Source organism: Sciurus carolinensis, chromosome 11, assembly GCF_902686445.1.
Source record: "Sciurus carolinensis chromosome 11, mSciCar1.2, whole genome shotgun sequence".
NCBI lineage: Eukaryota > Metazoa > Chordata > Mammalia > Rodentia > Sciuridae > Sciurus > Sciurus carolinensis.
In genome coordinates, this window is record NC_062223.1 from 21,898,094 (window position 1) to 21,916,953 (window position 18,860).

Genomic DNA, 18,860 nt, shown 5'->3' on the forward strand with positions numbered 1-18,860 from the left:
AAAAAGTACAATGATCATTTATATTAACTCTATAACATGAATCTTATTTTAGTTAATTAAATTGCCACTAATACTATGTATGATGAATATGTACAATAAAACAAAACAGTGAGAGCAGGTTATAGATGCCAATGCTTCAAGTAGTTTCACATTCCTTCTGAAAGCCCAATTGGAGGAACGGTCATAGGTTATGTGATGGTTGTTTTAGTTATTTATTCCGCTTTGTTGATATGGAGCATTCCTATTGCTTTCCAGAAAGCCAGAATATGCATTAGGTGAGATTCTGCTACATTTTAATATTTTAAACTTTGGAAAAGTGATTCTTAGTGACAATTTTTAGTATCTCTCCATATTTCTTTTTTGTGTGTGTGTGTATGATGACTTCAACACTAAAATACCAAATGTATTCATTCCAGCAAGGGATACTATTGAGGCAAAACACAAACCTAAATAATTGCCTGTAATTTTCTACCAGGTTAGCTCAAGAATGTAATATTTTGTGATATCCAAGAGCTTTATTAATTCTCTGGTGCATATTTGGAGGAATCATTCATAGGTACGTTTTTCTGGTTCCTTTTTAAATTCAGTTTTTTTCACTCCATGTTCTTCCCTATCTCCAGGGATGACTCAATTTCCTCAGCCTACCTCTGGGAAGGAAGCAACCTTTAACTTCATGAATGTGGCAGCCCCTCCAGGCTCAATGGTCCGACTTCCACTTCCCAACAATCCAGGAACACCAGTAATACTAATATGTTGCTGAAACCCAATTAATTTAAATTACTTCACACAGGATTTGTGTATTAATGAGTGGCTCAAAAGTAAACAGCAGCAAGAGAAACTTTGGAACTGGAAATGGTAATGCATCAAGCCCCAGAAAACAAAACAGAGCAGAACCAGCATTTCTGGGTCCTCCCATAAATAGGCATTCAATATGATAGCTTAGTTTTGGACATTTAAAAAGTCATATAGAAGTGAATAACTCAATTCGTATCCCTAAATTTCTGGATTCTTTCACTCTTTTTATGTGAAATTACTCCATTCTTTTGTATGTGGTGATAGTTCATTCACTTTCAATGTGCAACAGCATCTTAGCGAATAAACACACCATATATTATTAATCAAACAGCAAAAACTTCCACTGTGATCATTTTTATATAAGCTGTGGTTGTGTAGTAAGAACTTAATTATTGGGTATAAGATAAAAAATGGAATTTTTGGGTAATAAGGCATGTGTATATTCAGTTATAAAAGATATGACCAAATAGTTCTCCAGTTGAAAAAATTCTGACTCCTACTGCCTCTATTTAAAAGCTAAGGTTGTTAAACATCTGTGCAAATGCCTGAAATTAATATCATCAATCATTTCCATTTTGTTATTTAATTGGATAAGTCTATAGTACTGCAGATTAAATTTTTATTTATCTAAGGATTAGTAACCATATAACCACTTGAGTGATGTGCCTCTAAGTCTAAATGCAGAAATGGAAGTGAGTTCAAAGAGACTGTTGAAAAATGCATCCTGATTTTCACAACTCACATTTGTCAGCTGATACCATTGGTCTTGACCTTTTAGGCCATATTACCATGAGATACCATGTAGTTCTTTGGTACAAAGTTGAAATGTCCCATCATTTTTATTATTGTTGTTTTTCTTTTAAAATATTGCTAATAGCAGTGATAGGTTTAGCTGGCAGCAACACCATAAATACATTGAGGAAAAAAGGAATCCACTGGAAAGTGCCTCACAGATTATCTACCATAAATCCTTTTCTTTTTTTTTTTTTTTTTATTGATGGGGACCAGCGTCTATTGAGGAAGAGTAACTTGCTAAATACCACAGTCACTGAGAGTTACCTAGGGTGTCTACCTCATAAAATGTTGAGGGAGGGAAAGAAGGGGGTGAAGAAAGGAGCCAGGGACAAGATGCCCCCAGTTACATACTTCCTCCAATTATGTTCTACTGCCTAGGGTTACTACCTACTAATCAATTCAAATTATTAATCTGTCAAATCGATCAATCCACTTATAGCACTGCAGTCCTACTCACTGCCTAAAAGTTATACTTCCAAATCTTTCTGCTTTGGGATGGTGCTTTCAAGATATGAGTTTTTCAGGAGGAACCTTCTAGATCCAAACCATAATAGCATTCATGTATTTTAGCTTATACAGCTTTATCAGATAACTAAGAATATCATATAGTTTCGTGTCATTCTTCAAACATGTGGTCATAGACCCATCTCCTCAACTAACTTCTTCCAGTGTTGTGACATGATAAACTTCAGCAGAGTTTGATGGAGTAACTCAACATCAATGAACTACATAAATGATTTTTTACTTCCTTTTTAAATAAATTTTCATGCCTACATTAATTCATTACCATAGAATGCACAGATTTATTTACTTTCTTCCAAGTCATAAAATATATATTCAAGGCACATCCCACAAGGTCAGTTAATTTTAATTTGATGTCTAATAAGCTCTCAAAATGCTATCACATAAGTTGATTTTTTTTTTTTTTGGTACCTGGATTAAACATAGGGACACTTAACCAGTGACTAACCTCTGAACTACATGCCTAGATTTTTTTTTTCACTTTGATACTAGATCTCCCTAACTTGCTGAGGACTTCACAAAGTTGCTGAGTCTGACCTCAAATTTGAGATTCTCCTGCCTCAGCCTCCCAAGTCACTGGAATTGCACTAGGTTGATTCTTTTGTTTATTTGTTTTCTCCACTTTGTGTCTCGGTCACAGTGTAGTGCTAGAGTGACAGGAACGAAGCATGCTGTCCTTGAGCAAAGGATGTTGTGCCTCATATGGGAGGTGACAGTTTAATAAACAGAGCAGTGGATGGATTGATGCCGAGAGGAGAAAGAATTTATGAATCACGAGGGTGAGCATGTAATCAGGGCTGAGAAAGGAAGAAGAGAACCCCGGTGTTCGTGACTGAGTGGAGAAATTTAGCACAAGGGCGCTTCTCTTGGCAATTTTGTCTTCCTTTGTTTAATTTATGCTTAATGGACATGAAATTGTCCAAATGTAAGGGTACAATGTGACACTGAGTCATACACTCATGATGTAACCAGAGCAATGATTATATCCAACACCTTAAACACATATGCCTTCTTTGTGGCTTAGCACTCAAAATCACCTCTTCCGTTTATTTTTAAGTATACAGTTATTTTAATGGACTATATTCACCCTAGTAGAACATTAGAACTCATGGTTACAAAGGAAATTCAAGAATTAGAAAGAGAAAGAAAAGAAAATCAAAGACAGGATAAAAATGTACAAATGATTCAAATAGACACTTCTCAAAAAAATAAAAAAGACAGAAATTGGCAACAAGTACATGAAAAACTGTTCAACATCACTAATCATCAGGGGATTACAAATGAAAACCTGTTTCCCTTTATTCCTGACTTCTGGACTTCCTTATCTCTAAAGGTCTATGCTCCTGCCCACCTAAGCTCTCTAACATCTAGAATCTTTTCTTCTCCCCTTTGCCCCTCCAGTGTATGTCTATTCATTGCTCTTTTTTGAAACTAAAAGTCCTCATTTCTTCTTTGCAGTTTAAATTTTAACATTTTGTCCTGTTTTCTTCTTTGCAGTTTAAATTTTAACATGCTGTTCTTGATGTTCCTTACCTTTTGACATCATGGAGTTATAGTTTCTTGTGAATTGTATATGCCTAATTAACCAATGTTTCAAATTTCCAATACATTATAGGATTCATTAACATACAAATTATTTATTCATCCTAAATAAACAATAACTTCTAGAAAAATAAAATTTGTGCATAAAATATACCCCAAATGACCAACCCTCTGGCACACTCACACAAAGGTCAGAAAGTTTTCTTTAGAAATAAAGAGTACCATATTTTTGGCATCCCAGAGTGAAGGACAGAATATTTCATGAATGACAAAAAGTAGTATGTTGTGTCCTAGTGAAATATTTATTATAATAAAGTATGTGATAAAAATGTATATTATATTATAAAATTGTAGAAATTATGAGTATATACTTGTGTGTGAATGTGTATTTACACTATATACTAAAACAAAAATTTTATTTCTTAGTTTTTGCAAGGCCTCTTTCACATCCTTGTTACATAGACTATAAATCAGAGGGTTCAACATAGGAATAAAAAGGGTATAAAACAATGAGGTGATTTTGTCTTGATCTAGGGAGTAGGAAGAACTCGACGGGAAATACATGAAAAGCATGGTGCCTTGGAAAATTGAAACAGCAGTTAAGTGGGAGGCGCAGGTGGAGAAAGCTTTGAGCCTCCCCTCAACAGAGCGAATCTTTAAGATGGATGAGATGATATAGCAATAAGAGACCAGGACTTCAGTGATGGTACTCAGTTCAATGAATCCAAAAATGGTGAATATCACTAACACATTGACCTGTGTATCTGAGCAAGATATGGATAGGACAGGAGGAATATCACAGAAGAAATGATTAATCTCATTAGACCCACAGAAACACAAGTGGAATGTCAAAGATGTGTGTATCAAAGCATCTGCCAGGCCCACCAGGTAAACCCCAGCCAACAGCAGGGAGCACACCCTGCTGGACATGTCTACCACATAGCTCAAGGGCCTGCTGATGGCTTTGTACCGGTCAAAGGCCATCACTGCCAGCAGCATGCACTCAGTATCTATGAAGATACAGACAACAAAGAATTGCAGAGCACAACCAAGGAAAGGGATTGATTTGTTTTTGGATAAGAGGTCCACCATCATCTTGGGCCCAACTGCAGTGGAGTAGCAGAGGTCAGAGAAGGAGAGGTGGCTGAGGAAGAAGTACATTGGATTGTGAAGCTGGGAGTCTGTTCTGATTAAAATGATCATTCCAAGATTTGTGAGGAGGTTAATGAGGTAAACAACCAGAAACACAGAGAATAGAAAAACTTTCATTTCAGGGTTATCAGTGATTCCCGAGAGGAGGAATTCAGTTAAAGAGGAGCAGTTTCCCTTGTCCATTCTTCTTAGTAAATAGTTAAGAAAATCATCAAAGCTGTGAAAGGTTAGGGTTTGATTTTTTTCTGAACAGTAAAAATAAAACTTATCTGTAAAGTAGAACATAATTTCATTCTGTAAATTGTTTATATCCAAGACATAGGTTAATTTTGAAAATACATTATAATATTAAAAAATATAATGTAGGAACTTTACGAGCTTTGATTCTAATTTTATATAGATCCTGGATGTGCAACTTGTCTGTTCCTCTATCACCTATTCCCAGATGGCAGAAGTCTCCAGCCAGATGCTAGAAGAGTGAACATTTTATATCCCTAACCTGTAGCCTATCACTCACCATCACTGGTTTACCAGGTTTTTGTATCTTCTGTGTATGTTTCTTCTGATTCCAAAGGAAATAGTCCTTGAAAAGTCAAAGGCAAGTTATAAAAGGAACTAGTAAGGATGGACTACAACCAATCACTTGCTTGCTCCTGATTTTTAAATTGATGTTTTCATTAAAATGAAAGTGTGATGATGGACAGTCAATGTTTTGCAGTTGTCTAAGCTTCAGTTTCTTTTGGTCAGGTATGATCGATGTCTGGTTATGGTGTGTTAGGTGACGGTGTGTCTGTGTGTATCTACTTGTTGATGTATGAAAACTGGAAAGTGAGTGGTTATCTTTACTCCTTTAAATATTAAAGGAGTGATCCATATGGACTCCAATTTACTCGAATTGGTTTGTAATAGGTCACTTCTATTATTATTTTAATACAATGAAAACAAATCATTAATTTACATGTACTACATCACTTGAAGAGGATTTTAAAAAATAGAAGGTTTTCTTGTGAATCTTGATTAAAATACAAATAGATAAATCCCACAATTCTTCTACATAGAGAAATAGAGTGAATCCAGTTCACTCAGATTAACAAAAAAAATATCATTGGCCACAAGACCACACGATGTGATTCACTGAGCAAGCAATCATTCGCCTATCCATTTTACAATACTTGATCTCTGTTTTGTCCGAAGAAGGTCAGAATTTATTTTTCCTCTGTCCTTCAAACAACCATTCAGAAACCTACCTGAGATGAGCATGTCTTTCTGTCTTTCTTTCTGGCACCTGAGCAATAGGATTACATTTATTTCCTCCCAATGTCTGTTGGGACTTATATCTTCTAGACCTCTGCCTTCAGTCTTTTGTGTTATTTAAACATGATTAATTAATTTCCTGGCTCAGTGTTTTCCCCTGAGAATACTACGACAAATTTAGCAAACAACATGCTTCACAGCAATCGTGAGTCACCTTCTTCTGGTGTAATCTGACATCTAATAAACTGAAATTTATAGTTTGCTTAACATGCTGGAATACAGACTCCACCCCCAGGTCCTTTCCATTGCTCATCCTGAAGCAGTCTCCTTCCCACACCATTTGGAACGTGCTAATCTCACACACTGCTTTGTCATTAATCACTGTGCTTCCCCCGCAGATCCATGACACCCACCCTTGTGTCAATTATTTTATGGCTGTGAGTTCTCCACTATACCTAGTATGCTCTGTGTGAATTTTTCACTCGTGTGTCTTTATATTTCCAGAATCACTAGCACACAGGTTTGTGTGAGTAATGAATCAGGAAAGATGCATTCTTAAACATATTCTATTAAGACTATTAGACTGATGGATATGCGATGAAGAGTAGAAATAAACAAACTTTGAGGTCTGTTTCTACTAACACAGTTCATGTGTACAATTGATGCTTCTTTTTTAAAAACGTGTTTGACAAAAAAAAATCAAACGAAGCTGACATGGTGACATAATGATCTGTGGTCTCGTTAACTGGGGAGGCTGAGGCAGGAGGATCACAACTCCCAGGCTAGACTGAGTTACTTAGCATGACCCTTAGCAACCTGGTTAAGACCATGTCTTAAAAACAAAATAGAAAAATAAAAAAGGGCTCTGGATGTTGCTCAGTGGAAAAGCACCCCTGGGTTCAATACCCATTATCAAAATGATATTTTGAAACAGAAAAAAAAAAATCCATGTTCCATTCATTTCAAAAATACTTTATTTGCAATATCATTTGAAGTAGCTCTTTGATGAATGGGAGTTACTGGAAGTGTGAATTTTGTGTGTCCTTAAAATCTCTGTAGTTACCAGAATAATATTCTATCTTCTCTCAATATTGGTTTACCATCTTCATTTCTGCCTTCTTTGGGTTTTTGCGCTGGGACGGAGAGTTGAATCCTCATTCACATTCTTTTGACTAAAGAATGTCACCATTCTTCCTTCTGTAAATGTGCTTTTTAGCACCTTTTCATTCAGTGATGAACTTGTGAGAGCAAAACTTAGTAATGTAAACAGAAACCATCATGAATATTCTAAAAAGGTAACATGTTTTCATATATTATTTAAATTATCTTTGTATATATTATCATATATTTGAAATACTACCTTTTGTTTCCCTCATTGTGTAGAAAGAAAATGGGAGATCCAGAAAGTATCAGGAACTTCTGGAATTCCATCTGCTTCATATCTGTTTAAGATCAAAGCAACTTCTCTCAATAAACTTCTAACTAGAATGTAATGAAAAAAAAATTCCCTCTTTAAAGAATAAATAATTCCCTTCATTACTATCACAAATCGTTTTGGGTGTTTATGTTAAATTCACAGAAATAATGATCAAAGTGAATCTTAGATTTCTAGAAGTATGAAGAGGTACATACTCAGTGCAAGATTCTACAAGATATTGAGTACAAAGGGAGCAATAGGAAGGACTGCCAGTTTAATATGTAATCTGTTCGTGTTTTATCTGGATGCTTATTTTTTAATGTTGGTTTGAAGTGATCTGCCATATTACACAATTCCAGAGAGCACTTAGAAAATAAAATAATACTCATAATTCTCCTGAGGCATGTACCATAGCAATATCAGAGTGACCTCTCTGTGTGGTCACATTCTGAAGCATGTTTTATAATGTATGAATCACTGCAGGATGCACATATTTCCCTGTGCTAATGAACTTATTTATTTTCAATATAAAGCAAATGAATAAAAAATTTGCATGTGCAAAAATAGCATATAAATGTACAAATATATAAATATACATTTATGTATATATGTACATATACCCACCCCCCCCCACACACACACACACATACAAATCCAGGAAGTCCCTGTATCATCTGAAACCTTATCTGGGATTGGAGAGGAATCTAGTCTTTTTTTCTTTCAAAATTTCTTTAAAGATAGATAATACTTTGAGTTAAAAGCATTAAAACCATTTAAATGTTCTTGACTAAAAGAAAAGGTTCCTTTTCACAGGGTTGGTGGTGGTACTGGGAATTAATCCAGGGACTCTCACCACCATCCCTTTTTTTACTTTTTTATATTTTATTTAGAAACAGGGTCCTGCTGAGTTTCTTAGGGACTCACTGCTGAGGTTGGCTTTGAACTTGCCATCCTTCTGTCTCTGCCTCCCAAGCTGCTGGGATTATAGGTGTGCACCACAGTGCCCCACAAAGTTTTCTTTGTGATACTTTTCAAATTCTTTTCAGTTTTTATTTTTATTGTGTGGGTGATGGTGCTGACACAAACATAATAAACTTACGGCTGTAGAAGGCATTGCTAAGGTATGCCCAAGCTAATTCCCACCCATTAAATTGAGGATGCTGGTGCATTTGTGTTGCCAAAGAGCTATGCTACAACAATCTATGCTCTTGTGAGTATTTAAGAAATGGGAATTATTTTTCATCCAAACTAATTTTCCCATCAGGTGATTCCTTTTCTCCAAGAATAGCATATCTCTTTAGGTCAGGTTCTATTTAGGTAGAACCTAAATTTGTTTTCCTTAACATATCTGCCCTTGAAGGCCATTAAGTCTAACAAATATTTGCTTTAGACATTGGTTGACATGAAAGAGGAATTAAACTTAGAGACACTACGAGACAAGATGAAGGAAATAATGAAGATCAAACCAGAAACTCCAGGAAAGAAGAATTAATTTGATGTTGTTTTCCATAGTTCTGTAGAATCCTAAAATGGAAGATTCATGATCCATTCACTCAACCTTCTGAGTTATACATACCCTAAAATAATTCCAAACCATGACTTTTTAAATGCATAAATTCAGTGACAAAGTGAGTTCATTGAATTTGTGGACATTTTATATAGGATTCTAATTTTCATTCTCTCTAATGAGTTCACATTCATTAAACATAATTAAATGTTGCCAGTTTAAAGCTCAAATTAGTCTTTAGATGCTGTAATTAAATTGAAATAGGAGATGAATCAATTGAAAGAAAATGTGCACCCCATTTTTATGTATTATTTGATATATTTCAAACAATGTTTTCTGTATGTTTCTGTTTGTATTATCTTTTTGTGTTATAATAATACCATAGACTGACTGACTTATACACAAAAAAGGATGTTATCTCAAAGCTGAGGTGGGCAGTGCACAATCAAGGCACAGACAGATTTAGTGTCTAAGGAAAGCTTACCTTCTGGTTCATAAACTGCATGATTTTCAATGTCCTTCCATGGTGGAAGTGGTGAGGGAGGTCTCAATCCCTGCATGATAAAGACAATTATCTAACTTTTAAGAATCTTGCCCTGTAAATTTACCACTTCCTAAAGAACTCACAACCTAAATCCAGTGTTTAGAATCTCAAAATATAGGGAAAGCAAGCCATAACTGTGCTCATGGCTCACAATTACAAAAGAATAGGTGTTAACTGAGAAAAATGTAAAGGTGGAGCTCTAAATAGCTTCTTGTTTGAAACAAGATTCCTCACAGTTATGTTCTACCATGATGCCATTCCCTAAGTTGTCACAGTATCCCACATGCCACCTTGAAAACAAATGCTCCTTGAGTTTACTTCTATCCTAAAATTTCACAAATGGACATTTCATACTGTGAGCTGGGAACCCTGAGAGTCCTGGTGGCTTATAGCTTCCACAATTGTAAGGCAGGTTGTTGGACAGGCCCGAGATGGGTATAGTTAAACTGGCTCACAGGACTTCTGGCCAGATATGTTTTAGTATATATTCAAGGTCATGAACACCTTGACTCAGCATGTGTACTCAAGGTCATGAACAGCAGTTTGTGAGCATGTACTCATTAGGTAACTTGTTGGCTCTGGGCCTTCTTTGCTCTGCATATAAAAAAGGGCTGTAGAAGAACTCAGAGGGTTGGGGTTGGGGCTGCCTCCACATAAAGTATGTCCACTGTCCCAACTGTGCCTAACATCTTCCACCTTCAGGAATCCTAACCTTCCTTCTAGGATCTGAGCCCCTGAAGGACAGGGGAGTTATTGTGTGAGACTTAAATTTCTTTTTTCTTTTTTTAGTTTTGTCAAGAAACTCATGCAGCACCTTCCTCATCAGAATACTAGAGCAGAGAATGATGAAAAAGTAAATTTTGGGGGCATACTCACATGTATACAGTTTACTTCTCAATTAATAACCACTTCTTTCTAGGTCCATTATATTTGTATCCACAATCATTTTGTGTGCCTTCTTAAAAGCTGTGGGGTGTGTGTAGTTAATTTTGCTTTACCATTATTGATTAAGCAGTCAGGTGTTAGGGCATCTGGCATTTTATTCTTTTTTTTTTTAGTTTAATTATTTTTTTTTAAATTTTACAGACTGCATTTTGATTCATTGTACACAAATGGGGTACATTATTTCATTTCTATGGTTGTGCATAATGTAGATTCATACCATTTGTGTACTCATACATGTATATAGGGTATTGATGTCTGTCTCATTCCACCATTTTTCATACCCCCCATTTTATTCTTATTAGTTAGTTTCCCCATTTTGTTCCCCAGACATGATGCAAGCATGTTGGCTAACAGGGATTGAATGCTCAGTCATGGAGCAAAAAATATGCTTATGATATGCTATTAGAGTTATTGATTTAAGAAGGTGGGCTGTAATGTTTTAAAGAGGTAATTGTGAATCATATTGAAAAATGTTATTGACTGGAGTTGGGACTGGGGAGAAAGGAAAGGAAAGCTGCCTAGAGACAGTGATGGAGGGGTACTTGGCAGACACTTTGGGGCATTCAAAGATGTACCCGGGCTTTTTGAATTGCTCTCCATAACTTAACATGTTTGGACTCCTTTATTTCTAACATCATGAACCTGTTCACCTCATCTTTCCTACCTGTTAAATCCTAGACACAGACCCTTCCCTCTCCCCAACAAATACCTGTTTTGATCTAAGACTAATTGCATCCAAGGAAGCTTTCCATGTTCACACTGGATTTTAACGTTCTGTCCTTAATTTTATCCAACTTGATTTCTTTATTTTGGGATTGCCTTGAGACTTATGTGAGCTGAGAGTTTAGTTAATGAAAGTGTGTTACTTTCACTAGGATATAAGATTCACTGGTAAATAAGGTATTAGATTTGCCATGAAATACAAAGAATCTAAATGCATTAAAAGGCAGTTAGTAGCCAGGCACTGTGGTGCACCCCTGTAATCCCAGTGGCTTGGGAGGCTGAGGCAGGAGAATCACAAGTTCAAAGCCAGCTTCAGCAACAGTGTGGTGCTAATAAGCAACTCAGTGAGACCCTGTCTCTAAATAAAATCCAAAAAATAGGTCTGGGGATGTGGCTCAATGTTCAAGTGCCCCTGAGTTAAATCCCCAGTGCCAAAAAAATAAAAAATAAATAAATAAACCATATAGTGATTTAATTGAGGGGAAGAATCAAGAAATAAAACTTTGAAATTATTGAAAGTGTCAGAAACATTTCCACAAAGATGACTGTATATTGATTCATGACAAGTAATGAAGCATAACATGTTTGGATATCTGAAAAGTTTTCTTGTGATTAGACTTTTGCAGAAACACTTATTTTAGTATATTAAACAATATGACACAACATTGTTTATTATATTCTGCAATATAATTTTGCAGAAAAACATACAACTGTTAATAGGTACATATGTACACATCAGGAAAATATTTAAATGCACTTTTTATTTTTTAATCTTTGCAGGGCTTCTTTCATATCCTTGTTCCATAAACTATAAATTCGAGGGTTCAGCAGGAGAATCACAAGGATGCAAAATAATGAGAATACTTTGTCTTTATTTAGAATGTAGGAAGAATTCAGCTGGAGATACATGAAAAACATATTGCCCCAGAAAACTACAATAGCAGTTAAGTGGGAGGTGCAGGTGGAGAATGCTTTGGATCTCCCTCAGCAGAGTAGATCTTTAAGACTGAAGAGATGGTATAGTAATAAGAGACAAGGACTCCAGAAATGGTACTCAGTTCAATGAATACAAAAAGGGTGAATGTCATTAACTCACTAATGTGTATCTGAGCAACATGGTATAATAGAGAAGAAATATCACAGAAGAAATTATTAACATCATTAGAGTGTCAATGTTTTATGCATTAAAGCATCTGCCAATTCTACCAGGTAAACTCCAGTCAACAGCAGGGGACAAACCATGTACCTTTCAAAGACCATCACCACCAAACACTGGGCACTCAGAATCAGTAAGGACCCATGAGGTAAATACTGCAGAGTACAATCAAAAGTGGAATTCATTTGTTCTCACAAAATATGTCGACCAGCATCTTGGACCCAATTGCTGCAGAATAGCAGAGGTCACAGGAAGAGAGGTGACTGAGGATAAGTACACTGGTGTGTGAAGCTGGGAAGTCACTTTAATTAGCATGATTATTCCAAGATTTCCCAAAAGATTAATGAGACAAGCAAGCAGAAACATGGTAAATATGGATAATGTTAATGCCAGTGTAAATGAATTCAGTCACAGAGGAATTTCCCCCATCCATTTTCCTTCGTTCTTGTGTAGACTTAAAAAAATCCCAATAATGTTATATATGTGTCTAATTAATCTGTATATCCATGGATTGTCTTTTTTTTATTTATTTATTTTTTTTAACGTTTACATAGGGTAATGATGTTTATTTTATTTTTCCCCTCCCGCCACCCCTCCCATCCCTCTTTTCCCTCTACACAGTCCTTCTTTCCTTCATTCTTACCGCTCTCCTTAGCCTAACTCTAAACCTAACCCTAAACCTAATGCTAGCCCCTCCCACCCCCCATTATATGTCCTCATCCGCTTATCAGCGAGATCATTTGTCCCTTAGTTTTTTGAGATTGGCTTATCTCACTTAGCATGATATTCTCCAATTTCGACCATTTGCCTATAAATGCCATAATTTTATCATTCTTCATTGCGGAGTAATATTCCATTGTATAAATATGCCACAGTTTCTTTATCCATTCATCAACTGAAGGGCATCTAGGTTGGTTCCACAATCTGGCTATGGTGAATTGAGCAGCAATGAACATTGATGTGGCTGTATCTCTGTACTATGCTGATTTTAAGTCCTTTGGGTATAGGCCAAGGAGTGGGATAGCTGGGTCAAATGGTGTTTCCATTCCAAGCTTTCTGAGGAATCTCCACACTGCTTTACAGAGTGGCTGCACTAATTTGCAACCCCACCAGCAATGTATGAGTGTTCCTTTTTCACCACATCCTCGCCAACACCTATTGTTGCTTGTATTCTTGATAATGGCCATTCTAATTGGGGTGAGATGAAATCTTAGGGTAGTTTTGATTTGCATTTCCCTTATTACCAGGGATGTTGAACATTTTTTCATATATCTGGTGATTACTTGTACATCTTCTTCTGTGAAGTGTCTGTTCATTTCCTTAGCCCATTTGTTGATTGGATTATTTGTATTCTTCGTGTAGAGTTTTTTGAGTTCTTTATAGATTCTGGAAATTAGCACTCTATCTGAGGTATGGTTGGCAAAGATATTCTCCCACTCTGTAGGCTCTCTCTTCACATTTCTGATGGTTTCCTTTGCTGAGAGAAAGCTTTTTAGTTTGAATCTATCCCAGTTGTTGATTCTTGCTTTTATTTCTTGTGCTATGGGAGTCCTGTTAAGGAAGTCTGATCCTAAACCAACAAGTTGAAGATTTGGACCTACTTTTTCTTCTATAAGATGCAGGGTCTCTGATCTGATTCCGAGGTCCTTGATCCATTTTGAGTTGAGTTTTGTGTAGGGTGAGAGATAGGGGTTTAATTTCATTCTATTGCATATAGTTTTCCAGTTTTCCCAGCACCATTTGTTGAAGAGGCTATCTTTTCTCCATTGCATATTGTTGGAACCTTTGTCTAGTATGAGAAAATTGTATTTATTTGGGTTTGTGTCCATGTCCTCTATTCTGTACCATTGATCTACCTGTCTATTTTGGTACCAATACCATGCCGTTTTTGTTACTATTGCTTTGTAGTAGAGTTGAAGATCTGGTATTGCAATACCCCCTGTTTCGCTCTTGCTACTGAGGATTGCTTTAGCTATTCTAGGTTTTTTATTCTTCCAGATGAATTTCATAATTGCTTGCTCTATTTCTGCAAGGTACATCATTGGGATTTTAATTGGAATTGCATTGAATCTGTATAGCACTTTAGGTAGTATAGCCATTTTGACGATATTAATTCTGCCTATCCAGGAACATGGGAGATCTTTCCATCTTCTAAGGTTTTCTTGTATTTCTTTCTTTAATGTTCTGTAGTTCTCATAGTAGAGGTCTTTCACCTCTTTTGTGAGATTGATTCCCAAGTATTTTATTTTTTTCGATGCTATTGTGAATGGGGTAGTTTTCCTAATTTCTCTTTCTGAAGATTCATCACTTATGTATAAAAATGCATTGGATTTATGAGCATTGACCTTGTAACCTGCTACTTTACTGAATTCACTTATGAGTTCTAAAAGTTTTCTGGTGGACTTTCCAGGTTCCTCTAAATATATAATCATGTCATCAGCGAACAGGGATAGTTTGAGTTCTTCTTTTCCTATTTGTATCCCTTTAATTTCTTTGGTTTGTCTGATTGCTCTGGCTAGAGTCTCAAGGACGATGTTGAATAGAAGGGGTGAAAGAGGGCATCCCTGCCTTGTTCCAGTTTGTAGGGGGAACACTTTCAGTTTTTCACCATTTAGAATGATATTAGCCATGGGCTTAGCGTAGATTGCCTTTATAATGTTTAGGAATGTTCCCACTACCCCAATTTTTTCTAGTGTTTTGAGCATGAAGGGATGCTGTATTTTATCGAATGCTTTTTCTGCATCTATTGAAATAATCATGTGATTCTTAACTTTAAGTCTGTTGATGTGGTGAATGACATTTATTGATTTCCAAATGTTGAACCAACCTTGCATCCCTGGGATAAAACCCACTTGATTGTGGTGCACTATCTTTTTAATATATATTTGTATGCAATTTGCTAAAATTTTGTTGAGAAATTTTGCATCGATGTTCATTAAGGATATTGGTCTGAAATTTTCTTTCCTCGATGTGTCTCTGTCTGGTTTAGGTATCAGGGTGATATTGGCTTCATAGAATGAGTTTGGTAGGGTTCCCTCCTCTTCTATTTCATGGAATAGTTTGAGGAGTATTGGAATGAGCTCTTCTTTAAAGGTTTTGTAGAACTCGGCTGAGAACCCATCTGGTCCTGGACTTTTCTTTGTTGGTAGGCTTTTGATGACCTCTTCTATTTCATTGCTTGAAATTGGTTTATTTAGGTTCTGTATGTCCTCCTCGTTCAGTTTAGGTAGTTCATATGTCTCTAGAAATTTGTTGATGTCTTCGAGGTTTTCTGTTTTGTTGGAGTATAGATTTTGGAAATAGCTTCTAATTATGTTTTGTATTTCACTCGTGTCTGTTGTGATGTTTCCTTGTTCATTCCGAATTTTAGTAATTTGAGTTTTCTCCCTCTTTCTCTTTGTTAGTGTGGCTAAGGGTTTATCAATTTTATTTATTTTTTCAAAGAACCAACTATTTAATTTGTTAATTTTTCCGATTGTTTCTTTTGTTTCGATTTCGTTGATTTTGGCTCTGATTTTAACTATTTCCTGTCTTCTACTACTTTTGGTATTGGTCTGCTCTTCTTTTTCTAGTGCTTTGAGCTGTAGTGTTAAGTCGTTTATTTGTTGATTTCTACTTCTTTTTTTGAATGCACCCCATGAAATAAATCTTCCTCTAAGTACTGCTTTCATAGTGTCCCAGAGATTTTGATATGATGTGTCTTTGTTCTCGTTTACTTCTAAGAATTTTTTTATTTCCCTCCTGATGTCTTCTGTTATCCATTCATCGTATAATAGTGTATTATTTAGTCTCCAGGTATTGGAGAAGTTTCTGTTTTTTATTCTGTCATTTATTTCTAATTTCAATCCATTATGATCTGATAGAGTACAAGGTAGTATCTCTATCTTCTTGTATTTGCTAACAGTAGCTTTGTGGCATAAAATATGGTCTATTTTAGAGAAGGATCCATGTGCTCCTGAGAAGAAAGTGTATTCATTCTTTGTTGGATGGTATATTCTATATATGTCCGTTAAGTCTAAATTGCTGATTGTGTTGTTGAGATCTATAGTTTCTTTATTCAATTTTTGTTTGGACGATCTATCCAGTGGTGAGAGAGGTGTGTTAAAATTGCCTAGTATTATTGTGTTGTGGTCTATTTGATTTCTGGAATTGAGAAGGATTTGTTTGACGTACGTGGATGAGCCAATGTTCGGGGCATAGATATTTATGATTGTTATGTCTTGCTGATTTATGCTTCCCTTAAGCAGCATGTAATGTCCTTCTTTATCCCTTCTGACTAGTTTTGGTTTGAAGTCCACATTATCTGAGATGAGGATGGATACTCCAGCTTTTTTGCTGTGTCCGTGTGCATGGTATGTTTTTCCCCATCCTTTCACCTTTAGTCTATGGGTGTCTCTTTCTATGAGGTGACTCTCTTGCAGGCAGCATATTGTTGGATTTTTCTTTTTAATCCAATCTGCCAGTCTGTGTCTTTTGATTGATGAATTCAGGCCATTGACATTCAGGGTTATTATTGTGATAAGATTTGTATTCCCAGTCAATTGACTCATATTTGTTCTTGACATGATTTGGTTTCTCCTTTATTTGGCTATTCCTTTAGGCTAGCACCTCCTGTTGCTGATTTGCTTCGTTGTTTTTCATCTCTTCCTCATGGAATATTTTGCTGAGAATGTTCTGTAATCCTGGCTTTCTTTTTGTAAATTCCTTTAGCTTTTGTTTATCATGGAAGGATCTTATTTCATCATCAAATTTGAAGGTAAGTTTTGCTGGGTATAAGATTCTTGGTTGGCATCCGTTTTCTTTCAGGGTTTGGTATATGTTGCTCCAGGCCCTTCTAGCTTTTAGGGTCTGGATTGAAAAATCTGCTGATATTCTTATTGGTTTCCCCCTGAATGTAATTTGATTCTTTTCTCTTGCGGCCTTTAAAATTCTGTCTTTATTTTGTATGTTAGGTATTTTCATAATAATGTGCCTTGGTGTGGGTCTGTTGTAATTTTGTATGTTTGGAGTTCTACAAGCCTCTTGTACTTGGTTTTCCATTTCATTCTTCAGATTTGGGAAATTTTCTGATATTATTTCATTGAATAGATTGTTCATTCCTTTGGTTTGTTTCTCTAAGCCTTCTTCAATCCCAATAATTCTTAAATTTGACCTTTTCATGATATCCCATAATTCTTGTAGATTCTGTTCATGATTTCTTACCATCTTTTCTGTTTGGCCAACTTTGCTTTCAAGATTAAATAATTTGTCTTCAATGTCTGAGGTTCTTTCTTCCAGGTGCTCCATTCTATTGGTTATGCTTTCTATGGAGTTTTTAACTTGGTTTATTGTTTCCTTCATTTCAAGTATTTCAGTTTGGTTTTTTTTCAGTATCTCTAACTCTTTATTGAAATGATCTCTTGCTTCCCGTATTTGGTCTTTTAACTGTTGATTGGTGCGATCATTTAATGCCTGCATTTGCTCTTTCATCTCCTCCTTCAATGCCTGCATTTGCTCGTTCATCTCCTCATTAGCTTCCCTGATCGTTTTAATTACGTACATTCTGAACTCCCTTTCTGACATTTCTTCTGCTGTGCTGTCATTGGGTTTTATTGATGTAGTATCTAGGTTTGTTTGGGACATTTTCTTCCCTTGTTTTCTCATATTGGTCAGTTGTCAGTGGGACCCTGAGATATTGCAGTTTTCTGCTACTGGCTTATAGTGTCCCAGTAGATTTCCAGTGTATCACCTCCCAGCCTTCAGTAGCCTGATGTCTTGGAGGAATCTGATAAAGCAGCGTATCCGAAGAAAACTGCCCCTAGCCCCCTACTGGTTCCACGGTTTGGAACTGGGTCTGTGTGGAAATGCTCTCACTGTGGGCCTGCACCGTGCAGCTGGCCGTGTGGGAAGAGCCCACTGCCGGAGTGCGGAAGGCTACCTTGGGAAGACTCTAGCTGCCCTGCCCGGCTCCAATAAGCCACCTCTATCTGGACCTGCCACCCGGGCCGAGCTTTGCCCAGTGGGCAGACTCACCCGTGGCTCTATTTCAGTCCAAGTCTCTCAATGCCTCCCCCTCTTAACTCCTGGGTTCTGGAGCGACCGGGGGTGCAGTCTCCCTCTAGGCCGCCATCTTGGATCGCCCCGTGAAGAGAGCCTGCAGCCGGAGTGGGCAGAGCCACCTGAAGAGGTCTCCGGCTGCCCTGCCCTGATCCCAGAGGCTGCTTGCAGATCGAGGCTCTCCGCTGGTTCGTTGCCGGAGTACACTGCGCTGCAGTGTCTCCGGGACTCGGAGCCTGCTCTGACTAGCGGGCCAGTTCCGTTCCGAGAACCTGGAGAAGCTGGCTGTGTGGGCGGGACCCACCGCCGGAGTGCGCAGGGCTGCCTGTGGATGACTCTAGCTGCCCTGCCCGGCTCCGATAAGCCACCTCTATCTGGGCCTGCCACCCAGGCTGAGCTTTACCCAGTGGGCAGACTCACCCGTGGCTCTATTTCAGTCCCAGTCTCTCGATGCCTCCCCTTCTTAACTCCT

The 18,860-nt window shown here is 37.0% G+C and overlaps 1 protein-coding gene across 1 annotated transcript; it reads right to left on the reverse strand.

Moving 5' to 3' along the window:
- Positions 1-4,011: 4,011 nt before the first annotated feature.
- LOC124959170 (olfactory receptor 5W2-like) lies at positions 4,012-5,004 on the reverse strand. Its single transcript, XM_047517787.1, has one exon. The coding sequence runs from the start codon at positions 4,987-4,989 to the stop codon at positions 4,012-4,014; it is 978 nt and encodes a 325-aa protein (XP_047373743.1). The 5' UTR covers positions 4,990-5,004.
- Between the last annotated feature and the right edge of the window lie 13,856 nt (positions 5,005-18,860).